A 23,140-nucleotide genomic window follows, 5' to 3' on the forward strand; every position below is an offset into this window, starting at 1 on the left:
GCCATTTTCTCCCTCCTTTACATGATTCCAGCGTTCGTTATCTGCGCCTGCGCTAACTCCTATAGCAAGATGGCGTCTGGCGCACGTCACGCAGGAAACGTGCGCATCCAAGACGCCATCTTGGATGTTGGAGAGGCCGTGTAGCGCTGAAACAACTGGCACTCACGTCCCAATTTAGCGCCCGAAGTGTTTAAGATGATTACAGGATTTGATAGGGTCGATAGAGAGAAACTATTTCCTCCGGTGGGAGAATCCGGAACAAGCAGGTATAACTTTAAAATTAGAGCTCAGCCATTCAGGGGTGATGTCAGAAAGCACTTCTTCACACAAAGGGTAGTGGAAATCTGGAAGTCTCTTCCCCCAAAAAGCTGTTGAGGCTGAGGGTCAATTGAAAATTTCAAAGCTGAGATTGATAGATTTTTGTTAGGCAAGGGTATTAAGGGTTATGGAACCAAGGTGGGTAAATAGAGTTAAGATACAGATCAGCCATGATCTAATTGAATGGCAGAACAGGCTTGTGGGGCTGAATGGCCTTCTCCTGTTCCTATATACCTTACCGCCCCCATCTCACCCCATCTGTTGTCGAACCCCTCATCGCTCCCATTTACAACTCCAGACTCAACTATTCCAATGCTCTTCTTGCCAGCCTTCCATCCTCCACCCTTCATAAACTTCAGTTCATCCAAAATTCTGCTGTCTGTATCCTATCCTGTGCCAAGTCCTGCTCACCTATCACCCCATTGCCCATGTGCTCACTGACCTACCTTGGCTCCCGATGTCCCAACACTTCAAATTTAAAATCCTCATCCTTTCATGTCCTTGCCCCTCTCTATCACCGTAATCTCCTCCAGCTCTACATTTCTTAACCCTAACCCCAAAACTGTCAGTTCCTCCGACTCCAGTCTCTTGCGCTTCCCTTTCTCCCTACGCCCTGCCACCGGCAGTCATGCCTTCAGCCAAGTAGGCCCCATACTCTGAAATTCCCCCCTAAACCCCTCTGCCTCTCCACTCCCTTTCCTTATTGAAGGCCCTCCTTAAAACCCACCCCTTTGACCAAGCTTCTGGTCACCCCTTCTAATATCTCCCGTCATGACTCAGCGGCCATTGGTTTCTGATTACACCTCTGTGAAGCACCTTGGGATATTTTTCTGTGTTAAAGGCGCTATATAAGTGCAAGTTGTTGTTGCTTCTGTATATAATCCTATTGTAGATAAATTTGACTTGTAATTTTAGCCTGAATGCAGGAGTCTGACATTGTGGTTGTAGACAGGAGAACATGCTGGCCACCCCACATGGTCTCTGTTGTAATATACTGTATTATACTCTACCACTTGGAGAATTAATCTAGCACCGCCTAGTGTAGCACTTAAGGAAAGCCAACCTGCTGTGACACTAGGCTGGCCATGACTCAAACATTTTAACCACATATCACAAATTTGTTAATGTAACACATCACAATTTTTGATGGTCTGCTGTCAAACTGGGAATTTATGTTGATTTTAGTACTTTTGTTCCACCAGTAGAGGTCACTGTTGTACTTTGGAACAGTTGCACTCAACTGATCACAAAAGTGAATTGTCGAAAATCAGTGCCATTATTCTTCACTGACAGAGAAATGGTTGATACCTGAGGGGAGTGGGGGAAACCCTGCAGTTACCACAGGCTGGCTGACAACTCACCAGTTATGTTACTCAGGCTGGATGGGCCTGCCTTGGCTGTGTTAGCCTGCAGACACTCACTGCTAAAGCTCAGATGTAAATTATGACAATGGCCACTTGGGTGGGGTACAGTCAGTTGTCTGTGGAATGGTAACTCAGTGGGGGGGGTCAGTGCCTTCAGGAGAGATGGGCAGAAAACTGGAAAAGAATAAACTAGGATAAAAAAACAATTCATTTGTACCACCAGATGCAATAATTAATGATGTCAACACATTGCCAATTGCATTGCTGGGTCTCTAGTAATGGTGCCCCTTAGCCATCTATTGCACCCAAAGAATACTGGATACTTCATTAAGGTACTTTGACCAATTGCAAATTCACCAGTTAATAGATTTAATAAAAGTGACTTTCAAACATGGTATTACATAACACGGAATGCTAGGACTTTGATCCCGAGGTGATGTCTGTCTGCCTAATACCCTTATGGATCTATCTTTATTTTGTGAAGAGCAACTGTAGTACAATCACAAGATGGTGAATTTTTTCCATCATGTTAATTAAACTCTGGCAGTGACAACACCGAAGAACTGTCCAGTCACCAGCTGTACAACACAGGCTGCAACACGTAGAATTCCAATCCCTTCCCCAACTGCCAAGAACTCCTGAGTTCTGAATGGGCACTTTAACATTACCACAGACAGACCTCTCTCTGTCAGCTACACCCCATAGCGCAAACAACCTCTTATTCAGAGAATCGGTGATATCGTAGACCCATGTAAATCTTGGTTTATGAATGTGCCATTGAGTTAAAACAGCTAGTTTTTATGAAATAAAGGCAGGGAGCTGGACCGGCAAGTTTGCACTTTGGGTCTCAGAACTGTACCATAGATCCCACTGTAATACAGAGTCCAGCTCCCAACAAGTGTAAAAGCAGGGGGATGGTACATGTACATCACTCTCTGAAACAGGATCTTTTAAATCAGTGTTTAAGTACCAAAGTAAAGATGCCTAATTACTGAACAGAGATGGAGATTTCATTGCAGTGTAAGGCTTGCTGAGCACTCACACCAAATCTTCACCTTAGTTCATAAGTCTGAGATGGTTCTTAGCTGACTGAAGAAGAGACAGTGTTCTGTATTGCTCGGAATTTCACACTTGAGAGTAGAAAAATTCTCAATGGTTTTCCACTGAAACATTTGAGATACTGGGAGAGATACTGGCAACACATTCAAAAAAGGAAGCAATAAACCACTGGAACTATCTGCCCACTGACTATGAATGGGCAATATATCTAGCCGAATGTTCCTGACCTAACGGAACTAATTTCAAACTGTTGGATTAGGCGCTCAATCAATTCTGGTAAGTGGCAAGGCTGGCACAACAATGGATTGGAAGCTAGTGCAATTTGGTGTAGAAAAAAGCAGGCCTGAGGATATAATAGTTTGTAATTGAATGATGTGCAGAATAATTTTTTTAATAATAAAATAATAGCGTCCTTCGGTTCCTCCACTACAATAATCTTTATCAACCTTCAGTTAAAGTCGTGCTATCACTGAGCTTCCATGCTCATCACCTAGCAGTTTAAAAACAATTAAATGGGCTATAGACTATTAAAGGAGAAACTTGCACTTGTGTATACTGCCTCATTACGTTGTCAAAACAGATCAGAGTGCTTTGCATGGTGAATTAAGCTCTAAAGTGCATTGGCTGCTATATGTAAGCAAATTACTAAGAATAGTAGGGTAAAGTTCAGTGAGGCTGTGCTCCTGAAATGGAGCATTGCAAGACGGGAATGCAGCTCGCAGATTTTGAGCTGTCGAGGTACAGTCCTATCTCCAACCCGGACTCCCATCTCGTGAGGCTCTCCACTGGGAGCAGAGTCTTGCTGAATTTTTCCGAGTAAATGTATGGCAGTGAGTTTAAGGCAGTAATTCAATTTCATGGTGTGGGGGTTACTATTCTCTATAAACACAGCATATCTTACCTTTAAAGTATTGTGCCAAAAGGTGGGTGTCTACATTAACAAACTTTTCAACGGGATCATAGGTGTAGATTTCTTGAATTAAAGCACTGTTCAATTTCTGTGAGGAGAAGAGGAAAAAATTGTTAACAGGACACAGTTGGAATTCTTATGAAGTCAGAACTGCAGAACAAGACTTAAGATGTTATCAAGCTATTATTATATACAGAGGTCATACAGTGCTCCTGTGTCAGTCAGTCAGTGAAACAAATCCCAGACATCACCATTTGTAAAACAAGGTGATGCAATTTCACTGTGTGCCTGTTACATTCTGAGATTTTTGACTATTTGTCCTAGAAGAATATTGAGTTGATTTATATTAAGACGATGCTAGTAAATTAAATTTAGCTCATAAAAAGTTAAATCCACAGGACACGCAAGCTTTTGGGAATACAGATTAGATCCAGTCAATGCAGCTGGAGAAAGGGTGTTTCTTGCATACCACATCAACTTGAGAGAAAGGGGTTTATTAATATTTTCTAGTACCACTCACACGTAATCAGGGAGGGAAAAATAATCCAGGAGTCCAGCTCTTGATCGCTATGCAGTGACTGCTGCTGGAAAGTACGTGTATGTGTGGACACTGGGTGGGAGACAACGTTGGGCTGAGCTGTGATGCCCTTACAGTAAAATAGCCTGCCAACACCCACTGCCTTGGCTCACGCACCGAGGATGGCCACTTGGACAAGGTACCAGAGAGTTGCTGGCACCTGTGGAACCATACTCTAGCATGAGCCAGTGTTTCCAGGAAAGGAGAGGAGAAAATTATTGGGGGGGAAAAGATTCACGCTTCCATTAAAATAGTGAAAAAAGTAACACCTTAGAAACTCTTTACATGTTTTTCCGATGAAACGTTAAACCGAGGCCTTGTTTACCCTCTCAGATGGATGTAAAAGATCCCATGGGACTTTTCAAAAAAATAACTAGGGAGTTTTCCCGGTGTCCTTGACAATATTTATATCTCAACCAACATCACTAAAACAGATTGTCATGAGTTTAACAACTTTACATCTTAACCACCGCTCCCATTTTCTCGGACAGCAGGTGCTGGTAATGGAGGATGGCTACAGCAGAGCCACTGGGAGTGGAGGAGGTGTGGGCTGGTGCTTGGGATGGGGATCCCCTATTGATACATGGCTGGCGGAGTGGACTGCACCCCTGGGGTCTACCTGCCTTTCTCCGCCACAATCCCAGGTCACGGGAGTCTTCTCCTCTTTGCCAGATTTTCCATGCTTCCCTCCTCCTCTGCTTTTCTGCTGTAACCATTCACATCACATCTCATCTGGACTCATCTTTGACGTTTTACTACGTTAAAGGCGCTATATAAATGCAGGTTGTTGTTGTTGAAGTTGTTGTTTACTTGTCCCCTTGTACTTGTTTACCACCCCTTTTTGCCTTGCACCACCATCCCTTTTGTCATTTAATCACTCCTGCCCTACAACCTATCCCAGACCTTCCACTTTGTTCTTTCCTCCCCCCACATCCTCCCCCCACCTTTTCCCTGGCTCTGTATTTGCTTAAAAACTGTTAATCTGTAACATCTTCCAGTTCTAATGAAAGGTGATCGACCTGAAACATTAACTATGTTTCTCTCTTCACAAATGCTGCCTGACCTGGTGAGTGTTTTCCAGCATTTTCTGTTTTTATTTCAGATTTCCAGCATCCGCGGTATTTTGCTTTTGTTATAAGAATATAAGGAATAGGAGCAGGAGTAGGCCATACGACCCCCTGAGCCTGCTCCGCCAATCAGTAAGATCATGGCTGATCTTCTACCTCAACTCTACTTTCCCGCCCTATCCCCATATCCTTTGATTCCCTTATTGTCCAAATATCCATCGATCTCAGTCTTGAATATACTCTATGATTGAGCATCCTCAGCCCTCTGGGGTAGAGAATTCCAATTATCTGGTCATTATCTCATTGCTAACTGTGGGACTTTGCTGTGTGCAAATTGGCTGCTGAAGCTCCCTACATTACAGCAATGACTCACTTCAAAAGTATTTCATTGGCTGTAAAGTGCTTTGGGACTTCCTGAGGCCGTGAAAAGCACTGTATAAATGCAAATTGTTTCTTTCTTCTTTACATATTTTACACTAATATTGCACACTGTATTTCCTAGGCTTATGTTTTGAGACTGAATAAGATATTGACAGTATATTCCAAGGCAGGAGAATACAGATAGTTCTATACTACAGAAATGCTGGGAGCAAGCATTCTGAGTGCCCTGCTGCTGTGCTCCTGTCTCTCCCAGTGACTGGCAGGAATTTGATAGCTCATTATTTAAACTAGTTTTGTGATAGGAGAAGGGTTGACCTCTTAAGACTTGGATTTGAATCCAGGCCGGATGGGGTGAACAAAGGATGAGAGCTTTGGTGTGAAGTGGGTGGTGCATTGTGCCACGTGCCTGTAGACATTGGCTCATAATTGTGCCTTGAGCCTCATCTGCATCTTGAGCTGCAGATTGCTTGCCAGTTAGGGGCCTTAGGAATTTTGGCCGGCTCTGAGCAGGCCTGCGGGTAGGTCCTGGGAGGTAACTCCTGCTCCTCCTGGCTCAACAAAAATGAAACTATAAAAAAAACGTTTCCTTACCTTTTTGTGGGCGTCCTCCAACGGTCCCTTGAACAACTGAGTGGAGCGTGTGTGGCACGTGCTGTTGTTGATCTATTTTGGACTGGGGTCCTAAAACCGATATTAGGACCCCAATTTGGATATTCAAGGATTGTATCCCGTTACAGGCGTGTGCCCTGCACACTTGGAAGTTGTTAGCTTTCCGGTTGCCATCGCCCTTCCGGGGGAGCCTGAGATCGTGACCCGAAATTGGTCTCCCCAACCTTTTTCACTCAAAAAACAGGCACAATGATGTCCTGTTTCTCCTCCAGACTATTTAACTGCTGGGGGTGGAGAAGCTATTTTAGGCAGACCTGACCCTCAACTAAAGTCCATAAACACACTTTCACCGGCTGTCACTGGACGTCAACTAGGAGCAGGAATATTAGTTGATTTTCTCCTCCCCAACCCAGTACAGAGGCCAGTGGTAATGCCTATAAGGATCCCCAAATGAACTCAGCTGACTCAGTACAGACTAAGAATGAAACCTCAAGTCTCCGTGGTCTATATGGCTGACTACTTCAACAAGCAATGTATTTACATGCTGGGCCATGATTTGAAACTGTATTGATGTTTCTGAAATGCATTTTTTTTTCTTTATTCATCCTCGGGATGTAGGCATCACTGGCAAGGCTGGCATTTGTTACTCAGCCCTTATACAATGGAGTGGCTTGCTAGGCCACTTCAGACGGCAGTTAGGAGTCATCCCATATTGGTGTGGGACTGGAGTCACATATAGGCCAGATCGGGTAAGGACAGCAGGTTTCCTTCCCTAAAGGACACTAGTAATTCAGTTGGGTTTTTATGACAATACAACAGCTTCATGGACAGCTTTTTATTTCCAGATTTAAAAAAATTGAATTCAAATTCTCAAACTGCCTTGGTGTTATTTGAACTCCCATACTCTGGGTTATTAGCCCAAGCCTTTGGTTCACTAGTCCAGTGAAATAACCACTACACCACCGTACACCCAGTTGATAAACTCTAAAACCTTGTGAAAAAAATATTGTTAAATCTGCAAACTTAACCTTTTTTTCCCCTTTCAGGGAATTATTCACCAGCATGTCGAAGCTGTCAGTGTATCGTGTGAGAGTATCCTGAATTGAACTTCAATGTATAGCCAATCCTAAAGCCAGATATTTTCCTTGCCAAATTTCTCCTCTCTTCTGACGGCACTGACTTCTGTGCTTCATCCAATTGGCCATAATTCATGTGTGAGCTTTGGCAGTGAGTGGTGGCAGGCTATTCAAAAATGGGAAGGGGGCACCAAAACTGAAACACGCACATAACGGGGTCAATGAAGCAGTGGGAATCTTTCGACAATTTTAATCCAGAATCACTACACCGATTATAGTGGCCCTACTACTGCCTGTGCTGAGATCAGGTAACTCGGCACAGACTTTCCTGGTACGTATGCTTCAGCTACTCACTGGATACATTAGCTAAGCCAGCAGGGGGAGCCAAGCATTCATTTTTCAACAATGATGTGGAGATGCCGGTGATGGACTGGGGTTGACAAATGTAAAGAATCTTACAACACCAGGTTATAGTCCACCAATTTTATTTGAAAATCACAAGCTTTCGGAGGCTTTCTCCTTCGTCAGGTGAATGACGTTCAAGGATTCCCACATTCACCTGACGAAGGAGAACGCCTCCGAAAGCTTGTGATTTTCAAATAAAATTGTTGGACTATAACCTGGTGTTGTAAGATTCTTTACATTTTTCAACCAAGTCAACGAATGTACTAATTACAGTTTCGGAGCTGCCTGTTGCATTTACGTTCATACCTCTTTGCAGTGCGTCCAGGTGATGTTTTCCACATTCAACTTTGGATCCAAGAGATGGAGCACTATCTTAAAGATGTCATGGACCATTGCTGGAGGATTCTGGGAATTCTTGAGCTCTACAAGTGCCTGCTCATTCAGGTTCTTGATATTGTCTCTCAGTTCCTGCAGCATTAATCGATGAAACAGCAACTTCTCTCGCCTTTCTTCACTATTACAGTCTTCTGTTGGAAAGAACGAAGAGAAACAAAATGTTGATGAAAAGGAGCAAGCATTTGTGACCGCCACTGTCCTGTAATCTCTGTTTCATTCATTATTGTTGAAGGTGCATCAAAAGAGGCGGATAAAATTTCTATCTTAAAATTCTTGTAATATAATTAGTATAATGAAGAAATACTGTAAGTATATTAAACCATACACTGGAATGAGCTCAAGGGCATATGTTTGATTTCTTTTAAAACTAATGGTAGCTCTTTCGCTATCGTCAATCTCATAGTTATGTTGAAATGGTCAGATCATTGTAAAAGCAAATTAGTCCTGTACATCACATCAATTTACTCCTCGGGCTGGCCTGAGTGTATTGACATCCACAATGATCTTTTCCTTCCAGCACAATCAGAGAAATTAGATCTAATTTCTTAAATCCCTCGATAGACGGTTCAGTCTTCTTAAGTAGGGGTTCTTCACTTGCATTGCCGACTGTCAGTGGTGTGGAGATGCCGGTGATGGACTGGGGTGGACAAATGTAAGGAATCTTACAACACCAGGTTATAGTCCAACAATTTTATTTTAAAATCACAAGCTTTCGGAGATTATCCCCTTCGTCAGGTGAATGAGTGAAAGATTCTCAAATCGCATATCTTATATTAGGCTGGGACAGCATCACACCAATCAAAAGGTGTCGTTGTTGTTCAAACAGGCCAGTCACAGAGAACAGCACATCCCAGTACACTGGATATACATTGTGTCAATTACACAGACAGAAAGAAAGAGACCAGGAACACTTCTCACCACGATGGACGTCTCGGCACTCTACACCAGTATCCCCCACGATGACGGCATCGCTGCAACAGCCTCAGTACTCAACACCAACAACAGCCAATCTCCAGACGCCATCCTACAACTCATCCGCTTCATCCTGGATCACAATGTCTTCACCTTCGATAACCAGTTCTTTACCCAAACACACGGAACAGCCATGGGGACCAAATTCGCACCCCAATACGCCAACATTTTTATGCACAAGTTCGAGCACGACTTCTTCACTGCACAGGATCTCCAACCAACGCTATACACCAGATACATCGACGACATTTTCTTCCTATGGACCCATGGCGAAGAATCACTGAAGAGACGAGACGATAACATCAACAAGTTCCATCCCACCATCAAACTCACCATGGGCTACTCCTCAGAATCGGTTTCTTTCTTGGACACACAAATCTCCATCAAAGACGGGCACCTCAGCACCTCACTCTATCGCAAGCCCACGGACAACCTCACAATGCTCCACTTTTCCAGCTTCCACCCCAACCACGTCAAAGAGGCCATCCCCCATGGACAGGCCCTACGAATACACAGGATCTGCTCAGATGAGGAGGAACGCGATGGACACCTATAGACGCTGAAAGACACCCTCGTAAGAACGGGATATGACGCTCGACTTGTCGATCAACAGTTCCGACGGGCCACAGCGAAGAATCGCATAGACCTCCTCAGAAGACAAACACGGGACGCAACCAACAGAGTACCCTTCGTCGTCCAGTACTTCCCTGGAGCGGAGAAACTACACCATGTTCTCCGCAGCCTTCAACATGTCATCGATGACGACGAACACCTCGCTAAGGCCATCCCCACGCCTCCACTACTCGCCTTCAAACAGCCACCCAACCTCAAACAGACCATCGTTCGCAGCAAATTACCCAGCTTTCAGGAGAACAGCGTCCACGACACCACACAACCCTGCCACGGCAACCTCTGCAAGACATGCCAGATCATCGACACGGATACCACCATCACACGAGAGGACACCACCCACCAGGTACATGGTTCATACTCCTGTGACTCGGCCAACGTTGTCTACCTCATACGTTGCAGGAAAGGATGCCCCGGAGCATGGTACATTGGCGAGACCATGCAGACACTGCGACAACGGATGAACGGACACCGCGCAACAATCGCCAGACAGGAGGGTTCCCTCCCAGTCGGGGAACACTTTAGCAGTCAAGGACATTCAGCCACTGATCTTCGGGTCAGCATTCTCCAAGGTGGCCTTCGAGACACACGACAACGCAAAATCGTCGAGCAGAAGTTGATAGCCAAGTTCCGCACCCATGAGGACGGCCTCAACCGGGATCTTGGGTTCATGTCACGCTACACGTAACCCCACCAGCAAAAAGGGGAAAAAAAAGTTATGTGTTTTAATATTCTCTCTCTCTCTCTCTCTCTCTCACTGCCATTTGGGTCTCTTTCTTTCTGTCTGTGTAATTGACACAATGTATATCCAGTGTACTGGGACGTGCTGTTCTCCGTGACTGGCCTATTTGAACAACAACGACACCTTTTGATTGGTGTGATGCTGTCCCAGCCTAATATAAGATATGCGATTTGAGAATCTTTCACTCATTCACCTGACGAAGGGGATAATCTCCGAAAGCTTGTGATTTTAAAATAAAATTGTTGGACTATAACCTGGTGTTGTAAGATTCCTTATGACTGTCAGTGGGACATCTTTTTGGGCACAATTATTTCTGCCACTTTCTTATGGTGGTGCTTTGAGGGTGCTGATCTTACTGTCATGGTGTGCGGGAGGGTGGGAGTGAGCCTTATGTGACTACGCTTTCTATGCACATTTCAGTTGGTCGTGGCATGAAACCTATTCCTGGGATGGGCTTGTCCTATTCCAGAGTCAGTCGGGAATTGGAAAATTATACCATCTATACTGTCAGCTAGAAAGATGGGGTGAGGTCTGATCTCCAACTGGCAGTGCAGACAATGCATGAGGCTTATGCCCTTCTATTCCAATTGATTCACACTCTTGCCATCTTATTGGTCTTGATCCCCCAATAGGAACAGATGCAAATCACTTTACCTAAGATCAAAGACTCTTTTTCCCCAGGAACCCCATTTACGATCACGTTGCAGGCTAAATGAAGGATCTGCAGCATCTTCAGCAGACTCCTGTACTCGTGAATCAGGAGGGGATCTCCGGCCCCAAGATTGATATCAAGCACTGCAAGAGTTCTCCCTGTCATGTCTCGCAAGGGAACGGCAACACGCTGGCCTTTATATGTTGTGGAGTAAACTACTTCCGAAGTTTCAGCACACCTGAAGAGGTAGTTTCTGATTGAAAAAGATATTGAAGATTAGTTAAGAATTGTACAGTACTTTAGATGTATAACAACAAGTTAGGTTATATTTTGGCTGCTGAGATATGCAGATGGTCACTTACTAAAAGGGACTTTTGCCTTGCCTTGTTTATTTACATCTAATTTAAAAGATGCACTTCATGAACATGTGCTGTTTTGTAGCCAATATGATACTGGACTAGGAACCCAAAGGTTATGAATTCAAATCGCACTCTGGCAAGTTGTGAAATTGAATTCAATAAAGCTGGTAAATATCACAGGAAAAAATGACCGTGAAAACTGCTGGATTGCCATTAAAACCCAACAGGTTCACGAATGCCCTGCAGGGAAGGGAACCTACCATCCTTATCCAGTCTGGCTTGTAAATGACTAGTCCACATGATACGGTGACCCTTACTATCCTCTGAAGTGAGCAAGCCACTCAGTTGTACCAAACAATTTACAAAGTACCATCACTGCAAGAACTGCAGCAGTTCAAGGAGAAGGCCCATCACCACCTTTGCTGTAAATGTGGCTTTGCCAGTGACGACACATCCTGGGCACAAATAAAAAAATAAACATATCTTTATAGTGAAACATTCAGCATCATTGTTTTATCATGGCATATATTTTTCTTTATTCCCTAATGCTAGTGAAAAAGTTAAAGCAGGGAAGCCCACTCTAAGCTTGCCCAGACTTTGTTGTTATTATTAGTGAAAGAAGGAAATAAGCCCCAACACATTCTCACCAGTTTTTACTTGAATCTGTAATAAGAACTACCAGAATTCAACTGTCCTAAGCCCTCAAAAAGTACTGCACTGTTTATTGTTAGGGTTATGATGGATATGCCCTACTCTAAGACCGCTGAAGGTAATTGGTTTTGCTAACTAGATGTCAGACCCAATGACTCCTCTGGACTTTTTTGCATAGACAATGTCTGCTTGAAACATTAAAATAATAAATCTGATTTATGTCAATATATCTCGGTCAGAACAAGGTTACATTTCATTAATGAAAGGCATTAACATTGACTCCTAACATTTGATGGTAACCTCTAGATTTCCACACCTTTATAAATGTCATATAATCAGTGCCTCAACCTGCTGCCTCATGGAATGCTACCACATTGTTCAGACCAATGATTTCCCACACAGAAAGGTCCTAATTCTTGGCTGTTATCACGGGAGGCACCTACCAAAGGTCAGTGTATCCTTGTGAAGAACAAGAAAAATTCCAATGGACAGGTACCCCAGGCCGTCCTCAATGACCTACTCAAGAAGCATCAACAGAGGCAAGGAGAGACTTCAAAGAGACATATATTTTTTAAATACCTTGTGGTGTTTCATTTTACTGATTCAAGAACATGTATGGTTGGTATTGAGTCCCACCCTTCTAAATATAAAATCAATTCGCACTTGTAGCATAAAGGTATATGTTGAAGCATTTGGCGCGTAAAAGTCAATCTCACAACCTCCTTTGCTCATGAATTATGCATTTGCTTCTATCATGAAATAAAAATCACATCAAATGGAACCATCCCCAACTTATTTCACATAATTGTGCTGCAATCACCTTCTGGGAGTACTACAGACCTGTCAACACTGCAGGCTTTCTCCAGGCCCAGGCCCAGGACCAAGCCTGAGCCCAATCCCAGGCCCAGGCCCAGCCTGCCCCACTATCACACTAATGGGTATCCAGCAGATGGTATTCCCCAGTGCCTGGCACATATGTGTGAGAGGCAGTGATTAAAATGGGCTAGAATGCTCTGGAATGGGTCCTAATACACTTCGCCTGACTAATCTCTTTTGAGGCAGTTCTCCTGCTCATTTCTATAAGAGATCCAAGTCTACTCGTGCCTGTCTCCTTCCAGTGTAAAAATGTAAACATTTTTTAAAAATCCATTAGTGGTAAATAGGAAACTGATGAACCCTTGAGACAAGGATTTGAATCTATCTGCCGTTAGGGAATTTTAAAAAATAAAAACATTTTTTAATGTTATCCTTTCTGCGGTAATATCTCATCTGCATTAACAGGGAAACATTTGAAAATAAACATTTAAAACACCTTGGGAGTAATTTTGACTTTGGGTGATGGTGTAAAATGGATGATATCTATTCAGCCACCCATTAAACATCCCTCCCGATTTTTGTTCCCATTGACTTCAATGGAAATTAAAATCAGGAGAGCTCTACAGTGGGTGGATGAATTATCACCTGTTTTATACTATTGCCCAAAGTCAAAATTACCCCCACTAGAATTTTATCATTCCAAAAAGGCCTCACAACAAATTCCACTTTAAACACTGCTGGGGGTAATGTGTCACTGCACCATTTCGTAAAAAAATTTGCCCCCCTCGTACAAAGTCCAGCAGAAATGCCTAATGGATAGAATCAGCATTTGGATGTTTGCACAATGTTAAGTGCTTCAAGGTTGTTTGCAGCAACAAAAGTTTGAAGTTTTTCTCATCCCAAATCCAAAGCTGAAGAGCCAAATGCTCATTCCTAATAATGGCAGACCTGAAGAAATTGTCCCTCTTCTGCAGGATCGTTGGAGGCATATGCACGTCTGACCATCCTCCTGTAACATCATTTTCTGTTGTCATCGCCTTGCTTAAAACATATTCCTTTGGGACGTGAAAGAAATAGGTTAGCGGAAAGGAACTTTGCTGCCGTTTCATTACGTTCAGTAGCTCTACCATTGGACTACAGCTTACAATAAGCACAATTGTCATGTACAAAATTTTTCAAAAACATAAGGCCTATCTTATTTGGCAATCCAGTAGCTCCAGTGGTAGGTTACAGGACTTGCATTAAAAGGGCTTGGCTTTGAATCCCAGCCTTCAGTACCGCTGACATTTAGCTGCCTTGTACAGGTGTTAACCAGGCCAAAAAACTGAAATGGGCACCTTTTCAATCCAAGTTAAATGTTCCTCAATTTAGCAAATATTGACGGTGTTTCAGCAGAATTAATGGTCTAGACCAGTTAGCTCAGCAGGAGCAAGACACAAAGGCAATAAGATAGAGGCAATATCAGATTGCTTTTAAAATATAATTTTAAAAAAATAAATAGCTCACCCGTAGGTAATTCTGCATAAACAATATACTGTATATGTCATTTAAATAAAAAACAAAGATATATCTACGAATATGGTTACAAATGATACTGGTTGAATTGACATAATCTTAAATGCATATTTAAGAAAAGGTTTAACTGCATTCACATGCACCAAAAAAGGAAACGTTTGGACATGTTGGGTGTGGTAGTAATGGTTACGGTACTGAAGTAGCAATCCAGGAGTTTGAAGATTAAATCCTACCACATTGATTATAACAGCTGCTGGATTGTCGTAAAAACCCAACTGGGTCACAACTGTCCTTCAGGCAACGGAATCTGTCACCTCTCCCCGGTCTGTCATACATGTGGTCGACTCTTAATGCCCTCTGAAGTGGCCTAGCAAGCCATTCAGTTGTAGAACAGGGCAACTATAGATGGGCATTGGCCACATCCTGAGAACAATTTTTAAAAAAAAACCCAGCTGAACAGAATGAATAACAAACGAAACTTTGTGTGAATATGAAGTCGCAAATGACAGAAAAAGAACTATTCTGGCCACCTTAAAGTAAATCTCTGATTAAACTGCATATTTTTACAATCCTCAATTTTACAGGTATTAAGTCCTCGTGTTGAGAAATTAAAAACTCTAAAGGCGCTAAAGGAGCCATGCTCAAATAGAGATCCCCAATTTCCATGACCCCCCTCTCCTGTTTTATTTCATCGCCTCTAAAGGATGACTGTCGTAAGCTGGAGACCCATAATTCCCATTGCTACAAGTGAGGGAATCCCAGCTCCATATTTTTTTCTTTTAAACATGACAGCAGCTCGTAATACTCGCAAAAAAGTGTGTCTCTGCTGCTGGCAGCAAACACGCAGTTCTCCTGCTATCAATTGCACTTGTAGGTACAAACAAAGAACTGCATATTTGTTGATGACTGCATTCTCCTAGCATAAAAGGAGAGTACATGTTAAGACTACACTTATTTGCCAAAGTAATGTTGCTCCTTTTGTTTCACATTAACTTTTCAACTGAATGATGTAATGATTTGAACAAATAATAAAAGCATGATTGAGATTCAGCCAATGACACCATTATCAATGGATTATGGCAGAAGAATGAAAAACTGGAAAATCAATTGAAAAAGGATACAGTCAGCAATTTAAAACTTTGAACAATATAATTTCAGTAAGGAATCCATTGCTTGTCAGAAGTAGTAATTTAGATTGGGGGTTGACTTAAGCAGCTACCTGTTTTAAGCAGCTAATTTTTCCCAAGTTTCTGATTTAATTAGGATATGCACATGAATTAAACAGCTACCAGCTAATTTAGGTGCAGATGCTGGTATAAATAGGTTAACAAGTGGCTAAACAAAACAACTAAAAATAAATAGTAGTACTAAGAATACAATGTTTTTCTAAGTTAAAAATATACTGGATTGCAGAAGCAGCCATATGGGCCTTGAATGACAGGGCAAATGAAATTAAAGAGCAACTCAACCTAAAAATTATGTTCTGCTAGCCAGCCATAAAAGCCCAGTGAGTGAAGTAAATGGAATACCTTGCTAGTTATAGGTTGTACCAGGTAGGTGATTGTAGTCGCGAAGCATGGTGCTACTTCATACAACCACAACACAGCACTGTCCACAGCTTTCAGGATGTCACGCCGCACTTGGACATGATGGTAGGCAATACTAAATGCCTTTGCTACGCCCTAAGATTCAAATTGTATCCGTTACAAATGTTCAACTCGCAAACAGAACAAAACTAATAAACAAGTATGTTAAGCATGAAGGTACAATTGGTGCTCCTGGAAGCACCTCAAACGTAATATCAGTTTGGTTGCAGGCATTGTACATATACACAAAGTATGACTTGTCCATTACCATACCACCAATAAACAAAGATTACTTGGGATGCGTAGAGAGTTAATGGATCGTCAGGTATGGAATTAAGCACTGTATACAGTTCCAAGTTGGCTTCCAGTCAGTATGTACATGAGCAGCATGGAGGATCCCATGCACATCTGGAATTCATACCTGGTTATTTAATACTTTGTTTTCCTTCAATTTTCTCTCACTCTGCTCCAGCTGGAGCTAATTCGTGCTTCAAGCACTTTGCATATGTTGCCAGTCTTCATGTTTGAGCCCAGACAGTGAGTGTCAGCAGGTCATTTGGCCATGGGGAGAAGAACCTCAGCTCGATCCTATGCTAACTTTACATCTATGCGGGCACAATTACCAATGGGTGGTGGCTGAATAGTGTTAAGGAGCTGTTTTTTTCCCCTCCTTATGCTAATAATGCTGAGGCTAATTGCAGCACCCACCATGCTGCCATGACTAAGATCAGGAAGGGATTGAAGCAAGGACATTCTAAGTCTGTATGTTGAAGTATCACACCATGCACCACACTTACACATTAAGCAATCATGTATCATCATCTAACCCTCAGCACATGCTTAGATGAATAAAATTAGTGTGTAACAAAGAGAGGAAAAAGAAAGAAAGGAGGGATTGATTTCTCAAACATTTTTAAAATATAAAGGTAATTTCATTCAAAGTAATGTCACCTTAAATGGTTAATAGGCTCCTTAGTTTTACACACTCTCCATGAAAAGTTTTAAAGATTTTATACAATCATTTCCTTCTGAAGTATGTGTACTATTAAAGTGCTGGCCAGAACCAAGAATTGGTACCCAGTCCAGTGACAGAGGCACGATACTTTGGTCTGGCTGTTCTTATCCAGTTCTTTGTCTCTATTCATGAAAAATGGGCAGCTTAACATATGGGGGCTCATAACAAAGAATAATGAGCTAGAAGGGATATCTGAGATTGCGAAAACAATCTGATGTCAGAATAAACAATAATGCAATTTTCAAGAAATATAGGTTGATAAAAATCTCTTACATTAATATATCAATATCATGTTTGATGCGCCATCATTCAAACAGAAACAGTTAGTTCTGCGGTACCCAGATTTCTTCCCTAGACAGTGTCCTGTCTAAAATCAGCCACCACAGCATAGATAGGGGGTCAAATGTGGTATTTTCCTGATTTAAATGCTTCAGCAATACACTGGGTGTAGGTTCTTACCCACTGGGCCATTAGGGAGTTTAAGTTCACAGGGCTAGGAGGAGAGAGCAGGGCAGTGGGGTTAGTTTTGGATTGTTCTAGCAAAGAGCCTGCACAGGCATGATGGGCTGAATAGCCTCCATCTGTGCTGTAATTTTCTAAGCTTCTCACTACACTTGCCAATCTGCACAACACTTTGCACAGGTTCCCAGAAACCATGAACCTAACAAGTGTTTACTAATGCCTTTCTCATTTTTCTAATTTAATAATATTCATGAACTGGATTAAGGGACAAGCAGACTATTTATTGCCAAACAGTCTTTTCAATTTGGAAATAATGCACTTTTAAATTTCTCTTTCATGAATGAACAATTAAAACATTGTTGAAGATTTAAGTGTCATATCTCACTTTTATTTTTACCATATATTTTATCACCTATGGTGTTTCAATTTTTTTTTCTGGCTGAGCAATTCAACACTTTGCTTTAAACAAGAATTCAAAATCTATTTCAGTAGTTATCTGTCTAGTGTTCAGAATTATACACTTCCCTGTTAGTGGAAAAATGCAATTTTCAGGCTAAGGTTGGCTCTCAGGACATTCTCCATTATCCAGTGCATTTGCTGATAGTCTTTTGTGACATCATAACCGTGGGATGGTCCATTTTGACATCATAACCATGGGGTGGTCCATTGTGATATCATAAGTGCGGAATGGTCCATTGTGACAGCATAACAATGGGATAGTCCACTGTGACATCATAACCGCGGGGTAGTCAATTGTGACATCATAACTGCAGAATAGTCCATTGTGACATCATAACCGTAGGATAGTCGATTGTGACATCATAACCGCAGGATAATCTTTAATGATGTCATACGACTTGTCACAAGCTGGCATGTGACTGGCATGATGATAATATCCTTCAGCACATCTGCCATTGCTGATTTCCCCAGCACCCCTGGGGGAAAGGGCAGCAAATATAAACAGTGCCTTTGGCAAAAGTGGCTGCCATCTTTTCTAGCTGGGCGTGGCTTGTACTAGCAGGTTGTACAAGCCACACTCAGCCAGAAAATGGTTGGGTTTACTGGCCTGTGTAGGGGCCTTTCACAACCATGGAGGGAAGGCACAGCAGCCAGTGTGTGGCAAATTATAACTTTCAGGCAAATGAGCATGGGCAAACTTGTGCAGGCACAGTTGTTTGTCTGTTGCTTTAAGACTATGAAATATGTCCTACAATGTAAATAGGGCAGATTCCATAGCAACAAGAGTCGAGGGTATTACTGGCCCATCATTTTAGAAGATCTTCCAGAAGTGGTTCTGTAATTTAAAGAGGCATATCAGCATAGTAAAAGAAATCAGAACAGCAATACAAAATAACCTGGAAAAGACAAACAGCAATTGTCGTCTTCAGAATGCCCAAAAATCTAGCAGTGAGGTAACTTAGAATGTATTTGTAATTTGGTTAAAAATTGTGTCCAGTTGTTTTACTTATATACTGTACAGATCATCATACATTTAAAACCAGCAATGTTAAGAACCAAAATGCTGTGGAAAGTTTAGACTGCATGCAGCTATATTATAACTGTGGAGCGCTACCCATTGTGCACTGGATGAAGAAGCCATGTTGGATTTTTACACAACATAATGGCATGTGGTTCAGAACACTTGCCAAAAAGAGTCTGAAACAACTGGAGAGCAATATTCTTTTTTCTTCCAAAAAAATAGAAAATCTCAATATACCTAAAGGTAGGTAAGTAAGAACTTGCATTTATATAGTGCCTTTCATGACCTCAGAACGTCCCAAAGCGCGATACAGCCAATGAACTGCTTTTGAAGTGTAGTCACTGTTGTAATGTAGGGAAATACAGCAGCCTACTTTAAGTTGTCTTCTCCTCCAGATGCTCACTGATCTGCTGTGCATCTGCAGCATTTTTTGCTTTTGTTTCAGAGCTCCAATATTGGCAGTTTTTCCTTTTTTTTCCCAACTGGTGCCCTAGTCTCTGCAGTATCAAGCAGCATTTTTCTAAACCCAAGAGATTTAGTGTGTTAGAACATAAGAACATAAGAAATTGGAGCAGGAGTAGGCCAATCGGCCCCTCGAGCCTGCTCCGCCATTCAATAAGATCATGGCTGATCTGATCCCAACCACAAATCTAAAGAACACAAGAAGTCGGAGCAGGACCCGGCCACACAGCCCCTGGGCCCTCTCCGCCACCCACAGGGCATTGACCGATCCGAACTCAGCTTCATGTCCAATTTCCTGCCCGCTCCCCATAACCCCTAATTCCCTTTACTTCTAGGAAACTGTCTATTTCTGTTTTAAATTTATCTAATGATGTAGCTTCCACAGCTTCCTGGGGCAGCAAATTCCACAGACCTACCACCCTCTGAGTGAAGAAGTTTCTCCTCATCTCAGTTTTGAAAGAGCAGCCCCTTATTCTAAGATTATGCCCCCTAGTTCTAGTTTCACCCATCTTTGGGAACATCCTTACTGCATCCACCCGATCAAGACCCTTCACAATCTTATATGTTTCAATAAGGTCGCCTCTCATTCTTCTGAACTCCAATGAGTAGAGTCCCAATCTACTCAACCTCTCCTCATATGTCCGCCCCCTCATCCCCGGGATTAACCGAGTGAACCTTCTTTGTACTGCCTCGAGAGCAAGTATGTCTTTTCTTAAGTATGGAGACCAAAACTGTATGCAGTATTCCAGGTGCGGTCTCACCAATACCTTATATAACTGCAGCAATACCTCCTTGTTTTTATATTCTATCCCCCTAGCAATAAAAGCCAACATTCCGTTGGCTTTCTTGATCACCTGCTGCACCTGCATACCAACTTTTTGATTTTCTTGCACTAGGACCCCCAGATCCCTTTGTACTGCAGTACTTTCCAGTCTCTCGCCATTAAGAAAATAACTTGCTCTCTGATTTTTCCTGCCAAAGTGCATAACCTCACATTTTCCAATATTATATTGCATCTGCCAAATCTCCGCCCACTCACCCAGCCTGTCTATATCCCCTTGCAGGTTTTTTATGTCCTCCTCACTCTCTACTTTCCCTCCCATCTTTGTATCATCTGCAAATTTTGATATGTTGCACTCGGTCCCCTCCTCCAAATCGTTAATATAGATTGTAAAGAGTTGGGGACCCAGCACCGACCCCTGTGGAACACCACTGGTTACTGGTTGCCAGTCCGAAAATGAACCATTTATCCCAACTCTCTGCTTCCTGTTCGATAACCAATCCTCCACCCATGCCAGAATATTACCCCCAATCCCGTGATTTTTTATCTTAAGTAATAATCTTTTATGTGGCACCTTGTCGAATGCCTTCTGGAAGTCTAAATACACTATGTCCACTGGTTCCCCTTTATCCACCCTATACGTTATATCCTCGAAGAACTCAAGCAAATTTGTCAGACATGACTTCCCCTTCATAAAGCCATGCTGACTTTGTCCTATTAAATTATGCTTATCTAAATGTTCCGTTACTGTCTCCTTAATAATAGACTCCAAAATTTTACCCACCACAGATGTTAAGCTAACTGGCCTATAATTTCCAGCCTTCTGCCTACTACCCTTTTTAAATAACGGTGTTACATTAGCAGTTTTCCAATCTGCCGGGACCTCTCCTGAGTCCAGGGAATTTTGGAAAACTATCACCAAAGCATCCACAACCCCTACTGCCACTTCCCTCAAGACCCTAGGATGGAAGCCATCAGGTCCAGGGGATTTATCCGCCTTGAGTCCCATTATTTTACTGAGTACCATCTCCTGAGTGATTTTAATCGTATTTAGCTCCTCCCCCCCGAGAGTCCCCTGTTTGTCCAGTGTTGGGATATTCTTAGTGTCCTCTACTGTAAAGACCGAAACAAAATATTTGTTCAGCATTTTTGCCATCTCCATGTTTCCCACCATTAATTTCCCGGTCTCATCCTCTAAGGGACCTATGTTTGCCTTAGCCACCCTTTTTCTTTTTATATAACTATAGAAACTCTTGCTATCTGTTTTTATATTTTTTGCTAATTTCTTTTCATAATCTAACTTCCCTTTCTTAATCAATCCTTTAGTTACTTTTTGCTGTCTTTTGAAGAATTCCCAATCTTCTATCCTCCCACTAAGTTTGGCTACCTTATATGTCCTTGTTTTTAGTCGGATACTATCCTTGATTTCTTTACTTAGCCACGGATGGCTGTCATTTCTTTTACACCCTTTTTTCCTCAGTGGAATATATTTATTTTGAAAGTTGTAAAATAACTCCCTAAATGAACACCACTGCTCATGTATCGTCTTACCCTTTAATCTATTTTCCCAGTCCACTTTAATCAATTCCGCTCTCATACCATCATAGTCTCCTTTATTCAAGCTCAGTACGCTTGTTTGAGAATCAACCTTCTCACCCTCTAATTGGATATGGAATTCAACCATGTTGTGGTCGCTCGTTCCAAGGGGATCCTTAACTAGGACATTATTAATTAATCCTGACTCATTACACAGGACCAGGTCCAAGGTTGCCTGCCCCCTTGTAGGATCAGTTACATACTGCTCAAGAAATCCATCCCTGATGCACTCAATGAACTCGTCCTCAAGGCTGCTCTGCCCAATTTGATTTGTCCAGTTAATATGATAATTAAAATCCCCCATAATTATGGCTGTTCCCTTATTACATGCCCCGACTATTTCCTGATTAATACTTCTTCCAGCAGAGTTGCAACTATTAGGAGGCCTATATACTACGCCCACTAATGTTTTTTTTCCCTTATTATTCCTTATCTCCACCCAAACTGTTTCATTATCTTGATGCTTTGTCCCAATATCATTTCTCTGTATTACAGTGATTCCTTCCTTTATTAACATAGCCACCCCACCTCCCCTTCCTTCCTGCCTGTCCTTCCTGATTGTTAAATACCCTGGCATATTTAATTCCCAGTCGTTGTCACCCTGCAGCCATGTTTCTGTAATGGCCACAAGATCATACCCATACGTAGTTATTTGTGCCGTTAACTCGTCCATTTTATTACGAATGCTACGTGCATTCAGATAAAGAACTTTCAAATCTGTTTTGTGACGCTTAGTTCCTGCTTTTTCCTTTTTTAACACTTTACCTATTACTCCATACCTTCTGTCCCTTCCTGTTACGCTTTCCTCTCTCTCCCTGCTCAGGTTCCCAACCCCCTGTGTTGTGGTTTTATGTATACTTTAGAACAAAGAGAAAAATTATCTAAAATTATCTCATTTCCGTTTATCACAAGGGATTTTTCCTAGCTGTAACCCACTGCTTTGTGAATAAAATATATTGTTGCCTAAATTCAACAACACTGTGCCCATTTTATGGGCCTAAAATGGGCACAACGATAATCAATTTAGCAGGGCAGAGGCCTGCGCCCGGTCTGCACAGGCATTTGGGTCACCGCTAAATTGGTCGGGGCCATTTTTTAGGCGGCCACCCCCACCCCGGACCCATTTCAGACTAGGATGGCTAACATTGTTTGCCCTAGTCAGAGCTTGTGCTGCACAAGCTCCAAATAGTGTTTCCAGGTCTTGAGCAACCTAACTAGCAGTCCTGAAAGGGACTGCTGGAGGCTGCTCAAAAACAGGT

The 23,140-nt window shown here is 42.3% G+C and overlaps 1 protein-coding gene across 1 annotated transcript in view; it reads right to left on the minus strand.

Moving 5' to 3' along the window:
* The window catches only part of LOC137299220 (EF-hand calcium-binding domain-containing protein 5-like), a 115,683-nt gene that overhangs the window by 9,007 nt on the left and 83,536 nt on the right, over positions 1–23,140 (minus strand). Inside the window, exons 15-19 of the mRNA XM_067967883.1 lie at positions 16,029–16,181; positions 13,933–14,039; positions 11,161–11,411; positions 8,073–8,293; positions 3,643–3,739 (exon numbers count right to left, since the gene is read on the minus strand). Coding sequence (XP_067823984.1) covers positions 3,643–3,739; positions 8,073–8,293; positions 11,161–11,411; positions 13,933–14,039; positions 16,029–16,181 — 829 coding nt within the window. The remainder of the gene's footprint in view (positions 1–3,642; positions 3,740–8,072; positions 8,294–11,160; positions 11,412–13,932; positions 14,040–16,028; positions 16,182–23,140) is intronic.

This window comes from Heptranchias perlo, chromosome 28 (assembly GCF_035084215.1).
Source record: "Heptranchias perlo isolate sHepPer1 chromosome 28, sHepPer1.hap1, whole genome shotgun sequence".
Classification (NCBI taxonomy): Eukaryota; Metazoa; Chordata; class Chondrichthyes; order Hexanchiformes; family Hexanchidae; genus Heptranchias; species Heptranchias perlo.